Source organism: Ovis aries, chromosome 16 (genome assembly GCF_016772045.2).
Source record: "Ovis aries strain OAR_USU_Benz2616 breed Rambouillet chromosome 16, ARS-UI_Ramb_v3.0, whole genome shotgun sequence".
Lineage (NCBI taxonomy): Eukaryota > Metazoa > Chordata > Mammalia > Artiodactyla > Bovidae > Ovis > Ovis aries.
In genome coordinates this window covers 3,301,300-3,322,061 of record NC_056069.1, presented here as the reverse complement: position 1 = coordinate 3,322,061, position 20,762 = coordinate 3,301,300, and the positions used below count along the sequence as shown (strand labels likewise).

The 20,762-nt window shown below is 46.9% G+C and overlaps 1 protein-coding gene across 10 annotated transcripts in view; it reads right to left on the bottom strand.

Moving 5' to 3' along the window:
- Positions 1–65: 65 nt before the first annotated feature.
- RANBP17 (RAN binding protein 17) overlaps positions 66–20,762 on the bottom strand; it is a 359,547-nt gene continuing 338,850 nt past the window's right edge. For all 10 annotated transcript variants that reach the window (XM_042233660.1, XM_060400223.1, XM_042233661.1 and 7 more), the window contains 3 exons: positions 4,431–4,529; positions 2,446–2,573; positions 66–475 (listed from right to left, as the gene is read on the bottom strand). In XM_042233660.1, coding sequence (XP_042089594.1) covers positions 385–475; positions 2,446–2,573; positions 4,431–4,529 — 318 coding nt within the window. In that variant the 3' untranslated portion in view covers positions 66–384. The remainder of the gene's footprint in view (positions 476–2,445; positions 2,574–4,430; positions 4,530–20,762) is intronic.

Here is a 20,762-nt window from a genome sequence, read left to right as displayed (position 1 = left end):
ACATTGAAGGCTGCATCTCCCACAGATTCACCACCTTGATCGCAGAGCCATTAACAAGAAAACACTGAGCCGCAAACCTGGTTTATTATGTTCTTTGGTTAAATATTGTTTCTACACCCTTTCAGAGCATTAAGAACAAAGATAATAATATTATATAGAAACACTGAAAACACATCTTTTGCTTTTTTTCAGTGAAAAGACTGAATTTACATTGTTTGTGTGCTATTATAAATTCTTATAATTAGGCCAGACTTATAAAAAGGTAGGGTTTTTGTTGTTTGTTTTGAAAAATAGATTCTCCTGGGCTAGCCAACATCACTGTCCTGGGATCCAGACCCACGAGTCTCTGGATGAAGGCCTCTCGGCACACGGGCAGAAGTCCAGTCAGCTCATCATGTCCAGCGGCTCGGGGCTGCCATCACTACGCAGGGCCTCGGCCATGTCTCTTCTGAAGACGGAGAGGTTCTGGGTGAACCTGTGGGAAAAGGAAGAAAGGCTTGAGGGCAGTGGCAAAGCTGAAGCTGTGTGAACCTCTGGTGGTGGAGTTCAGGACCCTGGAGGGGGGCCTGGCTGAGCTCCCTCCTCCCATTTCACGGCCACTATAGCTCCTCCCCATCCCCTCCCAGAAAATAAGGGTTATCAGCAAAGACACTAATCATTCTGAGGGGTGTGTTCTGTGGTTATACCATTTAAGAATTATTTTTAAAAGTTGAATTACACATAGATAGTAATGAATATAAAGAAAAGAACCAAAACTTGTGTTGTGTTTACATATAAATTCATTTAATCATCACAAGACTTCCCCAGAGCAGGTGGTTAGCATTGTCATTTGCAGATGAGAAAACCAAACTCAGTGCTGCCAAAAGAGGGGGCCCTGGGTAAGACTGCCTGGGTTCAGATCCTGACTCTGCTACTTCTTAACTGGGTGATCTCAGACGGACACTTAACCTCGGTCTCGGTCCCCCACGTGATAGTTACTTTATGGGACTGTGAGAAGTAAGAATTTACTGAGTTAAGAGAGACAGTGCCTGTAAGCGCTCAGCATCCTGCCTGGCATGCGGAGAACAGCCCGTCCTTGCTGGCTAGTAGTCTCACTAAGCAAGGGACTCAGAGAGCCACTCAGGAGGTGGTACTCAAACTCCCAAGCCTCGGGGGAAGCAATTTCCCCCTTGGGGCACCTAGCAAGGCACCTCCCCTTCCTTCACTAAGTCTCTCCTCCTAGCCTGGAGGCTGCCCTATGTGCCTGACAGAGGATCTTGGCGATGGAACAGGCGGTGAAGGGAACATGCCCACAGAGTCCATCTGACTTGGCCTTGTATTATCAAAGCCCAGGTTTTGGCCTGTGGCTATGGGGCAATTAGTAATTAGCATTTCAATGGCATACTATTTGAATGCTACCACGTTTTATAAAAGGATGGGGCAAGTAGTTTTTTTTTTTTCCCTGAAAACATCTTTCTCTCTTCATCATTCATTATGTCTGTCTCTGCCACTAGAAGCTCCGTGAGGGCAAAAAAACCTGGAACAGTTAGTTCCCCACTGGTATCCCCGATGCCTGGCACATAGCTGATTTTCAACAACATTTTGTGAACTAAATGAATGAAAGTGAATTCAAGCAAAGGTGACAAATTTGTGTTCCTCATCAGGGTCTCACTGGCAGCTCACCTGTCTCTGTTCTTACGAAACCAACCACATTTAAAGGTCAGACAGAGGAAGGAACTACTTACTTACTGTTTAGTCTATGTCCTAGGCACCATGTTGACTATATTCTGTCATTTAAATGTCACAACCAATTATCACCATCTTTCTATTACTGGTGAGAAAACTGAGGATCAGAGAAGTTGACTGCCTTACTCACTGCCACACAGCTTATAAAGGAATAAAATTTAAATTGGAATCTGTCTGACATCAAAGTCCACGTTTGTTCAAATGTCAGGAAGCCTTTCTTTGTCCTTCATAGCAGCTGTAACTTTTTCTTTCTTCTAACCTCTCAATAAGTTGTTTTTCTGTGGGATTATAAAGTGCTTAAGGGCAAAAGTTGCCCTTCATTCCCCAGTGGCTCAGTGGTGAAGAAGCTGCCTGCAGTGCAAGAGACACAGGTGATGCGGTTCAGTCCCTGGGTCGGGAGGATCCCCTGGAGGAGGGTATGGCAACCCACTCCAGTATTCTTGCCTGGAGAGTCCCATGGACAGAGGAGCCTGGCGGGCTACAGTCTATGGGGTCGCAGAGAGTCGGACATGACTGAAGCAACTCAGCACGGACGCGTGCATGCGCCCTTTACGGTGCCTAGCATGCTGCTCGGAGGAAAGCAAACACCCAGACGGGACGGAACTAAACTGAGCCGCGGATTACAAGGTGGGACAGAAAAGCCACCTCCGTGCCTGAGCTGTGTTAAGTGCAATCCTGGAACATCTGTCTCTGAGACGCTGACTGCTGGGCGCCACTCACCTGTCTCTGTTCTTGACAGACAGGTTCTGCTCCACTCCTTCCATCAGGTTCCGGAAGCACTGGGCAAGGACCTCCTGCTTGGGGAGAGGCTGGCTGTTTATCAGACCTGCCCTCAGTTCCCCGAAATACTGTTGGGAGACAGAACAAGTGTCAGAGGCTTGGCTCCAAACTGGGCCTGAAGAAAGCTGTGGGGGCGGGGCCAGACCAGCTCTGAAGGGCTCAGGGCTCCTAACTCTCAACCCGGCTTTGGTCTGGGTCCACTGTGAACATTAAGGCTCTAGAGAAAACCAGAGCAACAGAGACGTTCCTGAGTATAAACTGTATTATCCCCTCATAAAATCTCTTGCTGTAATTGTTTTATTGTCACAGAACAATTTAGGCTGATGGAGTCCTCCCCTCCTGGTTGGGGGATCAGGCACAGAAAGGCCTTGCTCTCCTCAACACTCAGAAAGGCTCAAAGAGGGGCGGCCTCTTAGGGTGAGGGAAGAACTTGGCCAGGGAGCACCTGGGCAGCGGAGGCCAGGCCGGGGCGCCTCCTGCTTCTCCGCCCCCGGGGCTTTAGGGAGCTGCCTCTCAAACCGCCCCAGGCTCTGCGCACCTGAGCCCCTGTACTCCTGGGTCAGGGCGGGTCTGTTCGGCTGAGGAAGGGCACCTCAGGCGCTCGCTTAGTTCTGGGAGAGCTGTCTGCCACCAAGAAAAACCCCTGTCACGCCTGGTCACAAAGAACCGCACAGCCCTTTTCTCTCTGCTGACGACTGTGGGCTTTTACACACACGCTAACAGCAGCCCCTAATCATCGGAAACAGCCTAATTTCAGCACAAAGACGACATTTTGCTAGTCATGTGTTTATCCTTCCAGGCCCAAACAGCATGGTATTTAATTTTCATCATACATTAAAACAGCTCACATCAAAAACACACATAATTAATATGTAGTCAGCCTAATACTTAAATACTATATATCAGAAGCATTATACTTAAACCACAATGCCTTCCTGAACAAGACTGGGAATGCACAAAACTACTTATTTTTCCCTTTTATAATGATGCAGTGACTCACACCAAATAGAAAATTATTAGTTTTTCATCCCAAACCATGAAATATTGCCTCCATCAGTAAAGTATAATATTGTGATGTCATAAGCTTTTTCTAAACACTGAATTTGCCCTTATTCCCTCTCAATCATTTTAAAAGAACTGCTCTCTTTTATAGAGCTTGGATTTAAATCACAATAACACCGGGGGAAGATGAATGACAGTGCTATTGAATGTGGCTAAAATTGGATACTTCAGCACAGGTGAATGATGAGACAGCTCTTCTCTTTTTGATATATTTTCTTCTTCTATTAGTTTCCTTCCAAGGCTGGGATTTCAGTTTGAATTTTAATGTATGCGGCTGTCTCTAATCTCACTGTCTTTTCCCCAGTACTCTCTTATTGTATAGACAATTCATTCTCCTGAGCAGTAATGCACTGTTCCTACTGACTGCTGGGGAGACAGGGGTGGGTTCCAGGGGAAGCTGGGGAACCTGGGAGGCAGCCCAGAGTGGTGCGTGCACTTGAGGGCTGGAGGCGCGTGTCCTGGATAAAGGGTGCTGCCTCTGTATTCGGGGGACTGCTGCCATTGAGGGCAATGGGCATCCCACATCAGGAAGGAGGCCCAGGAAAGGGCAAACAGGATTGTTGCCCAGCGTCTCCTGGAGCAGGGAGGGGAGTGAGGGTGAGCTGGAAGCACTGCTGAGCTAACTACCTGCCCAGTATGGGGGCTCTGGGCTCTAGAAAAGCTAGCTTGAGGTGTCCACTTAGCTGAAGGAGACGTGAGGCCCCTGGGGAAGGGCCTTCTGCGGGTATACGGCCTTGTCCCGGGCGCTCAAGGTGCCCGCTCACACTCAGCTGGCCCCCGTCTCTCTCACAGCCTGGCCTGGTGTCTGGCTGTGCCCTCCTCCTGCGGTTGCCTCCTGGGGACCTCCCTGCAGCCACACTCACCTTCTCATTGAGCAGGACGAGCCCCAGGAGAGGCCTGGATACTGACCACTGGTTCCGACAGTCTTCAAAGACAATGGTGTTCATGAGGACGGACGTCATCTAGAAGACAGGGTCACAGGATGACACTGGCGCCCAGCTCGAGGTCGCCCCAACCCCAGGCCTGCTATGTGCCCCCCTGCTGCCCACCACATCCGGCCACCAGCCGTGAGGGCACTGGCTGGACAGACAGCTTCGACTCTGGAAGCCTATTCTGCTGCCTATGGGAACACTTGGCAACTCTCAGCTCCCTGAGGAAGAGCTGCCCCTACTGAAACGTGGGGTGAGAACCTTCTGGGTGGGAGAAGTCAGAGGCCACAGGCCCAAGGGGATCAGTTCCTACCTCTCAACCCAGATGTGCTTTCCTCTCTACTGGGTCACCAGGCAAAAAGCTCAGCTCACTGTTGAGGCTCTCATTTCACCAAAGACACGGTCAAGTTATAGAGGGGCCACATCTCTCCATGACCCCCTCAGGCAGGTGGAGAAAGGGAACCCTGCCCATGTCACACTGGAAGTCACGGTTCCTGCTGGCTCAGGCTGTTAAAGTCTTTTCTTTCGTTCCTCATACACTAAACTTTTTCATCTACTCACTTCACTCCTACATTGCTTATTTTTTAAAAAATCTTTATTGAATTTGCTACAATATTATTTGTTTCCTGTTTTGGTTTTTAGGCCACGAGGCATGAGGGATTTAGCTCCCCGACCAGGGACTGAACCTACACCCTCTGTATTGGAAGGTGAAGTCTTAACCACTGAACCAGCAAGAAAGTCCTACTCCTGTATGTCATACTCATCCATTTTCTTAAATTCCAAGTCTGCAAGATGCCTGGGAGGAGGTAAGAGAACACAGACATCTACGACAACCTTTGTCCTTGAGGACCTAAAAGCTTCCTGGGACAGACTACTTAGCAGAGGTAACAGGAACCAGGGCTGGGCAAAGATGCTGTGGGTAAGCGGCGGGAAGACGGATACTTCTGGATCCTTGAGAATCAGGGAAGACACCACAGAGAAGGCCACAGTTATGGAGTTCATCATAAATGTGTTCTAAGCAGAGGCAGCAGCAAAAAGGGAGACTGGGCAAGAACACAGAGGGTTTTGCAATGGTAAGGAATGCAGTGTGTAGAGAGAAGAGAGGTGGGCCAGAAGCAAGACCCCAGCGTGGGGTGGGAGACCTCGATGGAGAATCTGGCCATTCGCACCTAGAGAGACATGCTCAGCTCTGTGCTTAGGAAGCTCCCTCTGGGACACATGGACTGTGCAGGGGACAGTACAGGAGGGAGGCCAGAGACGGGGCTGCTGCAACAGTCCTGGCAGAGAGTGACGAAGGAAGCTGTGGTCGCCCACGTGAAGCGGATGCTACGGGTCCTGCTGTTTGGACACTACACCCCTCGTCTGCAGTCCTTCCTGTTTCCCTGCTTCAGAGCTCCTTTCCCTGAAGGAAGGCGTGGGAAACAGCAATTATGTGGCAGAGTCTACTACACACACCGCCCCTGACTAGGCTGTGGTGACATCTGGCTTTGTCCTCTGGCCTTTTTGCAACCCAGTTTACCCTGTGATCTCGGGCAAGGCACGGAACCTCTCTCTCTGTGTCTTAGTTTCATTGCCCATAAAGAGGGAAATGATAATCCAGTATAAGGAAGCTCAGGGACTCAAATGAGAATCAAATGAGATAGTAGATATGAAAAGTGCTGCAAAGAGTGAAGAGTGTTATAAACATTTAAGAGGGGTGTGTGTGTGTGTGTGTGTGTGAGTGTGTGTGTGTCAGTGTGTGTGTGTGTGTGTGAGTGTGTGTGTGTGTGTGTGTGTGTGAGTGTGTGTGCTTAGTCGCTCAGTCATGTCTGACTCTTTGTGACTCCATGGACTGTAGCCCGCCAGGTTCCTCTGTCCATGGGGATTCTCCAGGCAAGAATACTGGAGTGGGTTGCCATGCCCTCCTCCAGGGGATCTTCTCAACCCAGGGCTCGAACCCAAGTCTCCCGCATTGCAGGAGGATTCTTTACCGTCTGAGCCACCAGGGAAGCCCACTTAAGGTATATATATATAAACGACACTGATGAGCTCTAAGCAGCTGCTGTTCCACACGCCATCACCATCATCCTCACAGGCCGACTGCAAATGAAAGCTGCCAGTACACATTTACTGTATGTCCAGTGTCTCTGGGGAGAAGCTGCGTCTTATGCTGGCATGTTGACCATCATTTGCAGACCATGTGTTTCTGTATACAATCTAACAAGCCACCCAAAGTCAGAGCCACAAATTAAATTGACAAGCAAAACTAACAGATCTGCGGAGACAGCCTAAAATATTATGGGTTTCACAATCTGAAGGCGGAATAGATATTTTAATGGAAAAGATTAAAGTTAGAGGTACCAAAGTCCTCCAGTAACTGACAAAGCATGCTGAAGTGATGTGCCAATTACTTTATACGGTTCTCCCGTGGATTCATTTGTCTGAATGCATGTATTTATGTCTGTAATAAGTAAGGGGATGTTTGAATAAAATACTTTTCTAAAAATAAAGTTGGCTAAAACAGATGACTTTTTTTTTTCTTTTTTACTCTTCCGGAAAATGGAAATTAGTGAGCAAATCCACTCAAAGGGTATTGACATGGCAACTCATCTCCACAGTTCTTTTTTTCTAATAATCTGAGAGGATATGGGGAAACAATTCAGTCAGTGTAGCAAATCCCTTTGGAGAAAGGTCCCCCACCCCCATATGGAAGAGTGCTGGGTGAAATGCTTAAGCACCTGCTCCAGGTACTGTGGAATCTCTGGCGGTTATGGACAGGACAAGTCAAGACTGAAAGAAAGAGCTCTTGCCTGCTCTGCCGCAGCCCACTCCAGCCTGTGCTGAGTCACAAAGCACCATCAGCGCTGAGTACATGGAAGGCCGCGGGAGCGGGACCTCCACTCTGCCAGCCTCTGCTCACCGCCTACAGGCATGGCTGGAATGGCCATCTCAAACTGGCCCAGCCCAGGCTGCATTTTCCAGAGCCTGTGTCCAAAAAGCATACACATTATCCATGTATCATCCTAAGCAGCTAGTCTGCCTGACCAGGGAGTGGGCCACTTGGGAAAAGCAGGCAGCACACTGTCTCAGGTGCTGCTCCCTTGTTCCCCTTCTTCCTTCCCAAGAGGCTTGGGCTAAGTCTGTAGAAAATTTCTATCAATGAAGCAAAACCAACATTGGTTTGGTAGGGACAGACTTTGGAGCCAGTCAGAACTAAGGCCAAATCTGGGCCTGCCACTTACGTAACCTGGGATGCTGGGCAAGCTGTTTGTCTTTTCTGAGGCTCTATTTCTTTACATATAAAATGAGAGATTATAGCAACTACTTTGCAGGGCCATGGTGAGGACTGGCTTCTTTCACAGGTTCCCAGTCATTGCTGGTGCTCCTCTGCCCCCACCGCGGCTGCCCACCTGGCCTGACCCAGCGGACTCTCATGGCTCAGGGAAGCACCCAATTTCATGTCTTGATTATGGACAGATAACCCAGATTATATTCTCCTCACAGTTGTCTGACCTCACTGGGAGTTGCAATAAAAGTAAAAACAATACCCTCTGCCTCCTGCAACCAAAAAAAGGCTAAAATAGAAAACAGTGCAGAAATCAGTTCTGTTTGGTCTGGCACACATATTAGTATGGATTTTGAGTGATAGTGTTTCTGAAAACTTGTAACCTTCTAAATAAAACATGAAGCTACTTGACAAATATCTGATCTGGAAAAATAAAACAAAGCAGTGCTGTGTTCCATGGACCTCTGTTCACTCCTCAGCTCTTATTCTATGTTTCTGCCCTAGAATGGGAAGTATAGCACAAACCCAACGCACAGTGGACTCTTGCCTGTTCAAACGTGCGGGCCCACTCTTCCCCTCCAGCAGGCTCTCACTGCAGACGCTGATGTAGATGTCAGCATGGATGTGGCTTGTGCTGATGTACTCTTTCTAAGGACACTGGAGGTTCAATGGGTCTAGAAGATGGCAGGAGAAGGATGGCTGAGAGGTGTGGCTTGAGTGGGTACTGGGTGATGACTGCAATGGGGCATTAGGGAGATTGGCCTACAGCCTCCTACCACTCTGGGGCCATGGGGAACATTTCTCTGCGTCCCTCCTGCCTTGTGTGGCACCAGAAGCTCAAGAAATAGCTACTGGGTGACAGAATAAATGCACAGATGAATAAATTAAAGAATGGGAAAGGATGAGTGAAATATCAACTGAAGTATAAAGAGCTAAAGAGCTGAAAGGGAACTGTACAGAAAACAGAGAAGTTCTGGCCTCAGCCCATGGCTAAAACCTGAAATTGGTAAATATCTACATCAACACACTGCTCATTTCCAAGGATCTTGCTTTTGTGTGCAGAGCCCGAGAATGCTTCTAAGTCACTGTTGCCTCTCTAGCCAGCGGCTGCCTGGAAGAGATCTCTAGGGCCTTTTAGGTCACCAAGGCTAAAGGCTGAGGCACCATGTTTTTTACTGACAGCCATTTCCACCTAAGAGTAAGCTGTGCCTGATGAGTTTCTCTCTGCCCGACAGGAACAGACACGTTTGCAGAAAGCCCCTGGGTGCTCAGCACTCTGTAAGGCACAGGCACACACTGTCTGCAACCCCCAGCTAACCCCGAGGGAGACATTATCCCCATTTCATAGTCTAAGGAGCTGAAGTCCTGAGCAAGTCAGGGACTTGCTCCAGGCATCACAGCTGCCAACTGCCATGTGTGACGTGGAACCAGGGCCTGTGCACAGGTCTGCCCAAGTCCGGAGGCTGGTGCCTGACACCCCGGGGATTCCCGTGGGCAGGGCCAGGCCTGTGGCAGTGGTGGTGGCAGTGAATGGCCAGGGCTCTTTCGCCTGCCCTCAGAGGGCCTCCCAGACGCGCTGCCCACGTGCGTGTCCTGTTTGGCCACTCGACCACTTGCTCAGGAGTCAGGCAGCTACTGAAGTCCCTGTGATTAGAATCCAGGGAAGAGGTTCCTGGTGAGTCGGCAGGAGACCTTCTTGCCTCCCACCTAGAGTTTCTATAAGTCTGGTTACCGTATCTTCAGCCTCTGACAATGAACAGCAGTAGACATAATTAATAGATTGTCTCTGGAAAATGGTCCATTGAACCATTGGTTTCACTCTCACCCAGGTATATAGCAATTTAAATAAACATAGGAGAAATGATTAGAAAATTAAACTAATTTTCTTCAATTTAAAATACTCTACAGATTGAACATTTTTCATTGTTAATATTCTTTGGGTATATTGATAAAACTAAAAAATATTCCACAAAATCTAAGGAACAGGTGAAACAAATCCAAACTCCTCTCTCTTGCTCTCCATCCACTTGAGAAAGACAGCACTGAACGTTCCGTGCTGATAGGAACTCTGACTGACAGGGGTCACATCCTTAATGTATTCAGGGAGCCTCCGCTTCCCCCCTCTCCTGGCCTCTTGGTTCAGGGCTGCATGACATTTCAGTTACCCTGAAACTTTGCTGCCTGTGAAATCGGAACGGGACAAGAGTAATTTGTCTTCTCCAAAAGGTGGTGGAGGGAGGGCCTGAGAAGGCAGCTTTGCCTTAGACAAAAGAAAGTGAAAGTGTTAGTTGCTCAGTTGTGTCTGAGTCTTTGCAACCCCATGGACTGGGAGCCTCCAGGCTCTCAGTCCATGGGGATTTTCCAGGCAAGAATGCTGAAGTGGGTTGCCCTTCCCTTCCCCAAGGAGTCTTCCCTACCCAGGGATGGAACCCGAGTCCCGCACTGCAGGCGGATTCTTTCCCATCTGAGCCACCAGGGAAGCCTAAAGACGAAAGGAGGACAGGCCAAAGGAAAGATGAGAGGGCGAGACGCAGCGCCTCTGCACTCAGACCAGGCAGGGCCAGAGAGAGGAGGGCAAGGCCAGGCTGAGCAGGCTGTGCTCAGGAGGCTGTGTCTCTAGAACAGGGTGCCTTAATCTGCTGGGTGGGGGCAATAAGAAGAAGAGGGGGGTAGGATATAAAATCATGTGTACTACAGGCCAAGCTTGGTTGCCTTTGATTTTGAAGTACGAATTGCTGACATTTTGAGGAACAACTGCTAAATGCAGCGAACACTTGAGGGAAGCTCCTGACTCTCAGGAATCCTCTGGCACCTGTAACTGGCCTTTGGGAAGGCCAGGTGGGGAAGGAGGAGGAAGGCTGGCCATAGCAACAGCAATAATCACAGAACTAAAACGACAGTGCAGGAGAACCTGAAAAAGCAGAGAAGCCTTCTGCCCCTCTCCCACAGCCCCATGCCCTGGCTGAAGATCCAGGATCTGGAAGAATCTGAATGTTCTGAAGGAGGAAACGCTTCCCGGTTTTCAGGGCTTGTGGAAGTAAGGGAGTTGCCGTCATTACTGAGTGCTGTTCTTGAGGCCATGTGCACAGCAAATATTGAAATGTGATCCTCCTCAAATTAGATACTAGTCATCTTTAGGGGAAAGGAATCAATTGTTTCTTCATTTGCTGTCTACCAATGTGACATTAGTGGAATGTTATGAAAAATGAAAGTAATGGACAAACAAGCAAATGTTCTTCTGCCTGGATTAACGAAGCCCAACCACCCAAGTTACTTTAAATCTTTTAGTATGTGTACACATTAAGCACGTTCCTAAGTTCTCTTAGGGTCTTTGCAGCCTCATAATAAAAACAACTGTTGAGCACTTTAAATGAAAAAAAAAAAAAATCAAATGAAATGTATGAGCTGAGCCTCTTTTTCAAAGAAACAAGACTGCAATCAATTACATAGGTGACCTATTCTCTGAAAAATCATTTGGGAGTTCTGCCTCTTGGCCTTTGTACAATGCTAGCTTGCCTTTTTTTTTTTTTATAAAAAGGCAAAAAAACTTCTTACTAATAAAGGTACTGCAGGACTGGTGAGCTCAGCTGGCTTTGGTCACATTAGCACTGCATGGTTCTGAATCCAAATGCAAAGCAACCCCTCCTCCAACCCCTCCTTACAGAAAGTTCAGGGATGCATTTTCTCCGAGTGATAAATTGCCTAGAATATTTAAAAACCCCTTCCATCCCCAGTAAAATCTAAGGACATACACAACCTAGTTTTGCTGTTGTTTCCATTTTCTCCATTACCAACATCACCCTTGGTTCTCAAAACATTCATTTTAATCATAGTTTATTGGGGAAAGAATTACCTGCCAGTCTCCTAGCTTATAAGAAAGAAGATAAAGTTGGAATCAAACTTCAGGATGAATTAATTGAGAGTACTGCCTGCGATGTGTCTATTCTGAATGTTACAGTGCACATCACAATGAAAACAGTTTTATTTTCCATGGTTGAAATAAATTACAATAAATAATTCAGTTCAATGGCAGAGATGTACTGGAGAGCAAGAGCAACAAAATTGACTACACTACACTGTGAGTCTCATTCTTGAATCTTCATTATCCATTTGAAACTTTTTGCTGGTAGTAAATCATATTTCAAGTAGCTGCAGATCTCATAAAGCAGCTTGCTGCATTAAAATAAAACCAGAAAACCTGGGGCACTGGGAGGCTGCAGGGATTGCCACTCAGCACTATTCGGGAAACTCTTTCTCACTCTTCTCTTGCCAACATCAAACAGAAAATTTTTTGATTTGATGTAAAAATTAAGCATCATTTGTCAAAAACATCCTCTAGGTAGGAATGCTTGGAAAATCTGTATGGAGAGGAACGGTTTTCAACTCCAAAGCCATTTTCCTCTAGTTTTTTTCAAGTGACACTGTCATTTCTAGTTCATGGTATACTGTTTGAATGACTGCCTTACAATCATAGAACCTCAAATGTCCTACACAAGCCTCTGGGGGGTCTCCAAATGAGTAAACATGTGTAAGCTCAAAAGAGACTAACAAAGGCATATGTGCTCTGTTTTCTGTCTGAAAAGATGAGCCTATCTTCACTGGAGAGCTAAGTATTTAACTGGAATCTTAAAAGATACATATAGCATCACTGGGAAAGAAGGATACCTCAGGAAGAGAAAATAAAACGAGAAGAGGCAGAGGAGACAGGGCTTGGTGTATCTGAGGAATAGTCAGGCTCTGTAAGGCAGGCTTTTGAGAGAGACCTTCTTTCGAGTGGAAAGGAACAGAACTGAGGGTGAGGAGAAGACTGAGCTGAGCCTAGGCTGCGAAAGGCCTTCTGCGTCATGCTGCATGAAGAAATGAGTTTGGGCCAGTACGAACAGGGTAGCCTTCAAAGGACTTCTGAATAATGCTTAAGTCTGTGATTTAGAACAAAACTGATGGGAACCTGCGGGACAGCAATGATGGGGAGCTGCTGGAGGCAGGGCAACCTGTTTAGACACTACTGCGCAAGCCCAGAGGATAAAAGAGGAGGGCCTCGGAGATGGGGAGAAGCGGTCAGAATCCTTGACTGCTCATCCCATTTTCTGCCCAGCTAAAGAAATCTTTCCAAGAAATACAACCTGATACTGAAGCCACAGGTTGATTCAGAGCTTTGAGAACATGGCCTCGGATCCAGACTGCCCGTGGGAGAAGGGGCTGCACACCAGAGTGCCCCAGCAGGGCTGTGTGCGGTGCAGGGCGGCAGACCCACGGTCCCACAGGGAGCTCGTGGGGTCAGGAGCAGTGACACGAACTCCACCCAGCGCACACACCACACGGCAGAGGTGACGACAAGCACGTTTATATTAAATATTCAGTGGTAAAGTAAACTGTAACTGAGGCCATGCAAAATAAAAAAAAAGGGAGTGGGAAACAGCATGCTGCTTTATTGAACAGTCATCATAACATTTCCCAATGAATATCATATTTCACAACAGAACAGCATAAGGCATAATGGCATGAGGGCATCTCATGCAGTCCTCCAAGCGGAGTGCAGTGAATATTGTGTTTCGTAATAAACATATTATCCTTACAGGAGGAGGTTCAAAGTTTCATTGCCTCTCATCTGTCACTGTACCCTCCCTGACTTCCTGAAGGGATCTGGTTAGATGGGCCTGAACATCTTCATAACCAACTGGGGAGGGTTATTTCACTTAACATGTTCAAATGGTTTTGTGTGAGGAGAAAAAAGTCTTTTTTGGGAAAATTCCCTTGGCCCGCAGAAGCATTTTCCATTAAAGATTAGAGTTTAGTGTTTAAACCATAGAGGATGGCATACTGCCTTTCAGATTTGAAGTTTTTACTTATAGCTGTTGAACTGGCATAGGCACTGCTGGCCAAGCGTTTGGAGAGATGATTTAGAGACGTTACTGAAAGTTGGAAGCTCTTTCACCCTAATAATTACACAGGGAGGCTAAAGGACGACAGTGACTGAGTGCTGGGAAGAGAACTTTGTTCCTTGATGTAGTGAGACTTCGCTGCCAGCGGCTTCATGCCGGGCTCTGTCAGACCCTGAGGACATACAGGTGAGCGAGGCACAGTCCTAGCCTCCAAAGGCCCGGGGGGGCAGGCAACACGCTGTTTGTGACAGTGCAGTACAGCAACTGCCACAGACAGACGCCTGCTCAGGAGGCTCTCAGAGGCCAGAAGCGGGGGCAAACCCTGCCGAGGCAGGGAAGGCTTCCCCAGTGACATTTCAACCTGCTGTAGAGAAAAGGAAGTCAAGCGGGAAGAAGGGCGAGCAGGTGCAAAGGCTTGCAGAAGTGTCTGGGGAATGACGAGCAGCTCTGTGGGAGGGTCACTGAGAGGGTGCGTGCGGAGTGGTGGCGGCAGAGGAGGCTGGTAAGGTAGGCAGGGGTCTGATGTTGTCAAGGGCCTGGTCCTGTGTGCTGGAGAATGTGGGCTTTAGCTTGCAGGAAATGGGGTACTCTTTAAGTTGAATGACCCTTCCACGCACCCATGTGGAAGGGAAAATGGCTGGTACACCTATTCTCCACGTGGTCCGGCCCTTCAGGAGGCTGAGCCACCTGAGTCGTCCCAAGAAGATGCAGTTCTTCCCTCTTCTAGGATCGGGAGGCCACAGACACAGAAGGCTGCCTGCTTGGCCCCAGTCAGGACACCTCTCGGCCCCAGTCCTGTTGGCTCTGCGGCCAGGATTCTGTGAAACGGCACTGCCATTACTTCCCTTGGCCCACAGCACGTAACTTAATAGTGTCCCCTGTCAGGAATGGTTCTCTTTGTCAGGAAGCTTTTTATTGATGTTCAACCTTCATTTTCTCTTTCTTAATATTATCCCATTATGCCAATACTCCGTTGTGCCATGCTAAGTAATTCCCTTTCCTCCTTGGCATTCACATCTTCCGAGTATTTATAGACTTATCAAATGCCCCATTTCGTTGTCACTTAGGCAGGCTATACATATTTAGCTTCTTTAATCTGGCCCCATAAGCCAGCCTTTCCATTCTCCTAAATCACTTGAGTTACTTTCCTTCAGGTTTCTGTCAATTTGCTTCCAGCCTCTTGGGAATGCAGGGGGCTCGGGAGGAAGATGGGGTTTGGGAGGGAGGGCTTGCTCCCTTGGTGGGGAAGAGTTCCCCATCTGCTGAGGGTGGAACTTCTCCCTTAAAGTATAAACTCCAAAACAAGCCAGGCCTCTAGAGAAGCTCTGAATGCCCCTTGTTATCTACTTGTTTCACCTGCATACATTTCAAGTCAGGAACATTCTATTATTGACTCTTACGTGCTAGGTGCCCACAGGCAACAATCTGTGAGGGGTCTTATTATGTGTCAGGCACTGTGCTGGAGGCCTCTCCTTCCTTCTTTTTTCCCTTCCTCTTCATTTCTTAGACTTGCTCATTGCTCAAAGAATCACTGAACTCCTGCTGTGCGTCAGGCACTGTGGCACAGAGCTGAATGAAATGCGGTCCCTGTGGCTGCCGAGAGCTCCTGCAGCCTAAGCGTTTATTCCTCTCGTACTGCCCGCCCCTCAGGCTGTTTCCCTCCCATCTTAAGGGTCACAGAGAAACCACCCCTCAGTGCACTTAGCTCTCACTGGCGCTCTTGGTTGCCTGAGAGGAGCCCCCTTGTCCCGTCTGAGCGAGCTGCCACACTAAGCACAGGTGTCAACACGGAGCTCCTGCTTAGTGTTCTTCTGCGCTGGGTCTCTCGGGGGCCTAAGAGATTCCTCTTCAGGCCTGGTGCTTCTACCGCTCCTCCTTCTTGGCATTCAATATTCACGTGACCGCAACTAAATATGTGCTTGAATGTTTTGTTTTTCCTTTCCATGATACCGGTGTTCCAGGTTATGGAGTAACAGGTGGCTGAAGGATCGATGCAGTGGGACACATCTGAGTCCTGGCTCGTCTGGGGAGTCTGGGCATGAGACACAGCAAGGAGCACTTCAGCCACTTGATCCCGGGGGCTACTCCACACAAGGAACAGAATCCCCCTGGCTGCGGTGCTGCTATCCTCAAAGAGGTGAGGTAGCTATTCCAAGGACACAGTTAGGAAGCAGCAAAACTGATATTCAAAACCAGGTCTATTGACTACAAAATCTTTCTGCTCTGATTGTTGTGAAGTAGAAAGTCCTCAACAAATACAGAATTTACAATTAAACAGCTCTGGAAGGAGGATGGAATTTCATCAGTCTGAAAGCAGCTACATCTGTATTCTCCTAAGCATGGCAAGGGACACAGAATTAACATGCAAGAGTTCTTCTGAGTTGCAAAGCACACAAAGCCACATTAACTCACGAAGGGCCAGAGAAGCAGGTAACCTTTACCTTGTTCTTCAAGTCAACCAAATAAGTCTTCCTTGACATACCATATGAACTCACTGCCGCTCAAATGGCCACTGCTAGTTAAAAGTTTCCAAGAGTTAAAGACAAATGAAGACGAAGGTTGAAGTCACCACTCCAGCACATTAATATACTTTGAGAAAATTTCACATAATTAACCCTGCAAGTGCTATGTGAAAAATCGGCAATAACTGTAAAATGAATAAATTATGCCATCATTAAACCATCTCACATTATACTGTGCTGTTCTTTCAAGAAATTCAAAGGAGTTTCACATACCATGCACAATGCCACTAAGAGAAATGAAGGTAGGGGAAACTCTGCCACCCTGGAATAAGGCTGAAGGAATAACAAGAAATGCCAGGAATGAGAGGCAGGTTAAGGCCCTGGGAAGCTCTCATGTGGTGAAAGCTGTAAAACCTAGAGACAAAAAAGCCTTAGTTAAGTCCCGTGTGTGCGTGAGTGCTATGTGGCTTTAGTCATGGCCAACCCTTTGAGACCCTGTGGACTGTAGCCCTCCAGGCTCCTCTATCCATGGGGATTCTCCAGGCAAGAATACTGGAGTGGGTTGCCATGCCCTCCTTCAGGGGGTCTTCCTGACCCAGGGATCGAACCTGTGTCTCTTACACCCTCTGTATTGGTAGTCGGGTTCTTTACCACTAGAGCCAGTGGGAAGCCCCAAGTCATATTCCAAGCACTGTTATTTAGTGGCTCTGTCTTCTGGCAAGTTATTTTGTTCCTCTGGTTTGTTTTTTTCGTGCTTTTTGTCCACATCCCGTGGCATGGGGGATGTTAGTTCCCTGACTAGGGACCAAACCCGTACTCCCCTGCATTGAAAGGTAGAGTCTTAACCACTAGACTGATGGGGACGTCTCTGTTTCAGCTCTCTGAACCAATGCGTACTTTATCCACACAGGTCCTGTGGGATTGAATTTGTTGATGTATCTATCCCTCTCAAATTAAAAGGTATTCATATTGGCCCTATCTACCCATTAGTCCATCCTAAAGGAAATCAGTCCTGAATATTCACTGGAAGGACTGATGCTGAAGCTGAAACTTTAATACTTTGGCCTCCTGATGCGAAGAGCTGACTCACTGGAAAAGACCCTGATGCTGGCAAAGACTGAAGGCGGGAGAAGAAGGGGACGACAGAGGATGAGATGGTTGGACGGCATCATCGAAGCAATGGACATGAGTTTGAGCAAACTCCGGGAGTTGGTGATGGACAGGGAAGCCTGGCATGCTGCTGTCCATGGTGTTGCAAAGAGCTGGACACAACTGAGTGACTGAACTGAACTGCACCCATTAGGGTTGTTGTGAGAATCAGGAGAGACGTTAGGTATGAAGACAATATAAAAATGGAAAGAGTTATGGAGTTTCTTTTCATTCTTGTCACTGCAAGGTAAGGCTTGGAGTTTATAGAAAGAATAGGTGAGAAACAGTCATATTGGACCCAGGAGTAAAATCCACATCACACCATGCCCCCATCCAGTCCAGTGAGTCTGTGATATGCAGAACGCTCGTTCACAGAAAGAACCCTGACAAAAGCAGAACACACAGATGGGACTAAGAAGATGCAGGTACTCTGGCTTACTCATGGCCTTAAAATCAAATCATCTTGTGAAATGAAGTCTTGGGCTTGGGATTTCTTGGAAAGGATACTTTTCACATTTATAATTATGAACAGCAGGGAAAAGGACAAGGATGGGAACATTAAAAAGTAGTACCTCTGTATTATTTTTCAAAATGAAGCCACTTTTACACATTCATTGAGTATTCTCTGTGCTAGGCGAGTCTGTACTCACGGGTTCATTCTGCCCTCACGACTTCCGAGTTAAGGATCCTTTCACTATGAAGATAGTGACTATCGCAGATAAAAGGGGTGACTTCCGGACCCTACACTAGGCAGTGCAGGCAGGCCTCTCGAGGGCTTGGGACCGGGACGAGCACTCTGGTGCGTTCTCTCTCAGTCTCTCTGTGGGCCTGCCTGGCTTCTGCAGACCCTTCCGTCATGTTGGCGGCCCTTTTCTCTTGCTGCAGACTGGCTACTTCCCTGAGCACACGGCAGGGAATGGCTGCCCTGTGGCTCTTGAATTTTCAAGTTTTCAATTCAGCTGAGGCTGACCATTATCTTTTAAATGCCAGTTTCTAAATCCAGGGAAGATGAGCCAGTTTGGGTCAAGTGTTCCCCTTCTGTCCAATCAGTATTCAAAGAAAGGAGCCCTTGGCTCAGTTAAGAATTTATGAATGAACGGATGCGTCTGCCTCCCCTGCTTTTCCTACGTGCCTCCCAGGCCTGTTTCCGGACCCTTTAAAGGTACACGGTATAGCGGTTAAGGGCGGAGGTTCTGTCACTTATTTGCTGTGTAGTATTGGGCGAGCTACTAGGGCTGCAATTACAGCATTTCGAACATAAAGTGGAGATGGAAATACATGCCTCACGAGCAATGAGACAAACAGACACACACACACACTCAGGAATGCAGATGTGTATACATACGTGTGTGAGTACATATGTGTGTGTGTATGTATAAATAGATAGATAAAGCATTTAACATAAAAACCGAGCATATAATAATTATTTCTACTTCTTTTTCATCATAATCATTCATCATTGAAATTCTCTTTGAATCTGAGGTCGCCCTTCTATGGCGACCTCTCTGGCTCTAGCAAGCCTGCAGTAAATAAGACTTCTGTTACATGATGGAGGAGAAGTCTAAATCTGTAAGGAGGGGGTGTGAAGACTCTTCTACTTTGGAGTGGAAGGATGTGGAAATAACCCTCACCTGATCTTTTCTGGCCAAGGGAGCCTGCTCCTCTGTGATGCCATGCAAGTTGAGGAGCCTTCTGGTGAGCCCTGGGTTGGCCTGGATGTGACACAGGAAGACGACCTCAGGGGTCACCTTCACATGTCACAGAAACACAGCTCAGAGCAGAAGACTGACCTTGTGTCAAAACTTGGGAGTTGCAAATGAATGCCAAATCCCTTCCATTTGTGAACTATGGGTAAGTGATACTACCTGCGCTGCAGTCGCATAAGAAAGACATGTCATCTGCTACGCTTTCTTTTCCTGAGAAGTCTTCAAAATACAAAACAAAACAAAAAATCACTGAGATTTAGAAGAAAAAAAATCATCCTTTTAGAAATAGACTGTTAAACGCTTTTCCAGAGTCGGTATCAGTATCTAATCTATGAGTTAAGAAATTTTCCTTGGAGAGGCTTTAGAAAAGAATGCATTTCAGTGAACTCTTTTTAGCATTAATTTACAATGAGAGATAATTGTGCCAAGCACTATTAATGATGGGGCTAAAAAACTATCTTGTTTGCCATTTGCCATACCGAGTGAGAGATATTATAAAGCATATCTAATCATCACTGGGCTAAACCTGTGTAAACCTGCGTTTTTTCCTCATGAAATGCTATCTGCTTTACATGGGTGTGAAGGAAAAGGTATGGTGGTTGTTCATTTTTTACTACATTTCTGCTATTCTGAGAACATTTGCTGCAGAATAACAGTAACACTGTGCTAAACAGTAGATAAAAGAACAATGACAGATTGCAGTCACTTTAATTCATAAAGAAAACACTTGGAGCCCCTGGGAATGCCAAATCAAGCCACTGGCACCCAATGACTCTATGCTAAGTCACAAAGTACATCATATTTTTTTTCAGTTTAAACACAAAGGCTAATGGACGTGTAACTTATTTATTTCAAATTCTTCTTTATGAAGCTGGCTCTTCTTTTCTTAGCTCCTTGGAAAACACTGTAATTCCCCTATTCTATAAACACACAAATATAATTGTAAAATGACATCGTTCTGTTTTCATTTAATTACCCCTGAAAATGCTTTCTATTTAATATTCATTACTCAAAAGCTAATTTAAAAGAGAAAGAGATGCGACTTATTCAAAAAGATGTACTGTCATTCACAGCAATAGTTATCTAATATACAGAAGTTAATAAAGCAGATTAATCTGCAAGTCCCCTTAAGCCATTCTTGAGTTTTGGGCAACTGCCTCCTTGACCTTTCACCTTCCCGCTGCGCACCAGCAGCAGGTGCCAGCTGTGCAGCAATCGTGGCCGGCACTGAACGCAAAGTCTTCCCTTACTTTGCTTCTGACCAGCAGCTGACCCTGCAGGAGTGATTGTTTCTGGTGCCGGCCTAAAGGCTACATAAACCAGTAGCAGATAAACAAAAGACTACATATACCAGCTGCCTCGCCTGAGGGTACCATCCTAGGCTGACACCTCCACTCCTTCTCCAGCGTACCAAATTGCTCCTTGTTTGTTTCCATACATGCATTTCACCCTTGTTATTTTGTGCAAGAGGCAGGCATAGGGGAAAACCCCCCGAAACAACAACGACAAAAAAACCCCATCCCTTCCCTCGAACTTGACTTTTGAGTATTCCATGTCAAACTGTGCCATTATGATGCTAATCCAGGCCTGATTTAGCAACTTTAATAAGAGGCTAAACCCTCTTGTAATTAGATAATAAAATTTTATTATGTATTTTAATATTAAAAGTCTTAAAATCAAACTCTTCAAATCATACACTGGTACGGAACTAAGGTACTTAAATATCACAGCCCCAGAAAATGGGAGCTTGAGAAAGCACATTGTGGCTAATTTTTCATTCTCAGAAATGTAAACATGGAATT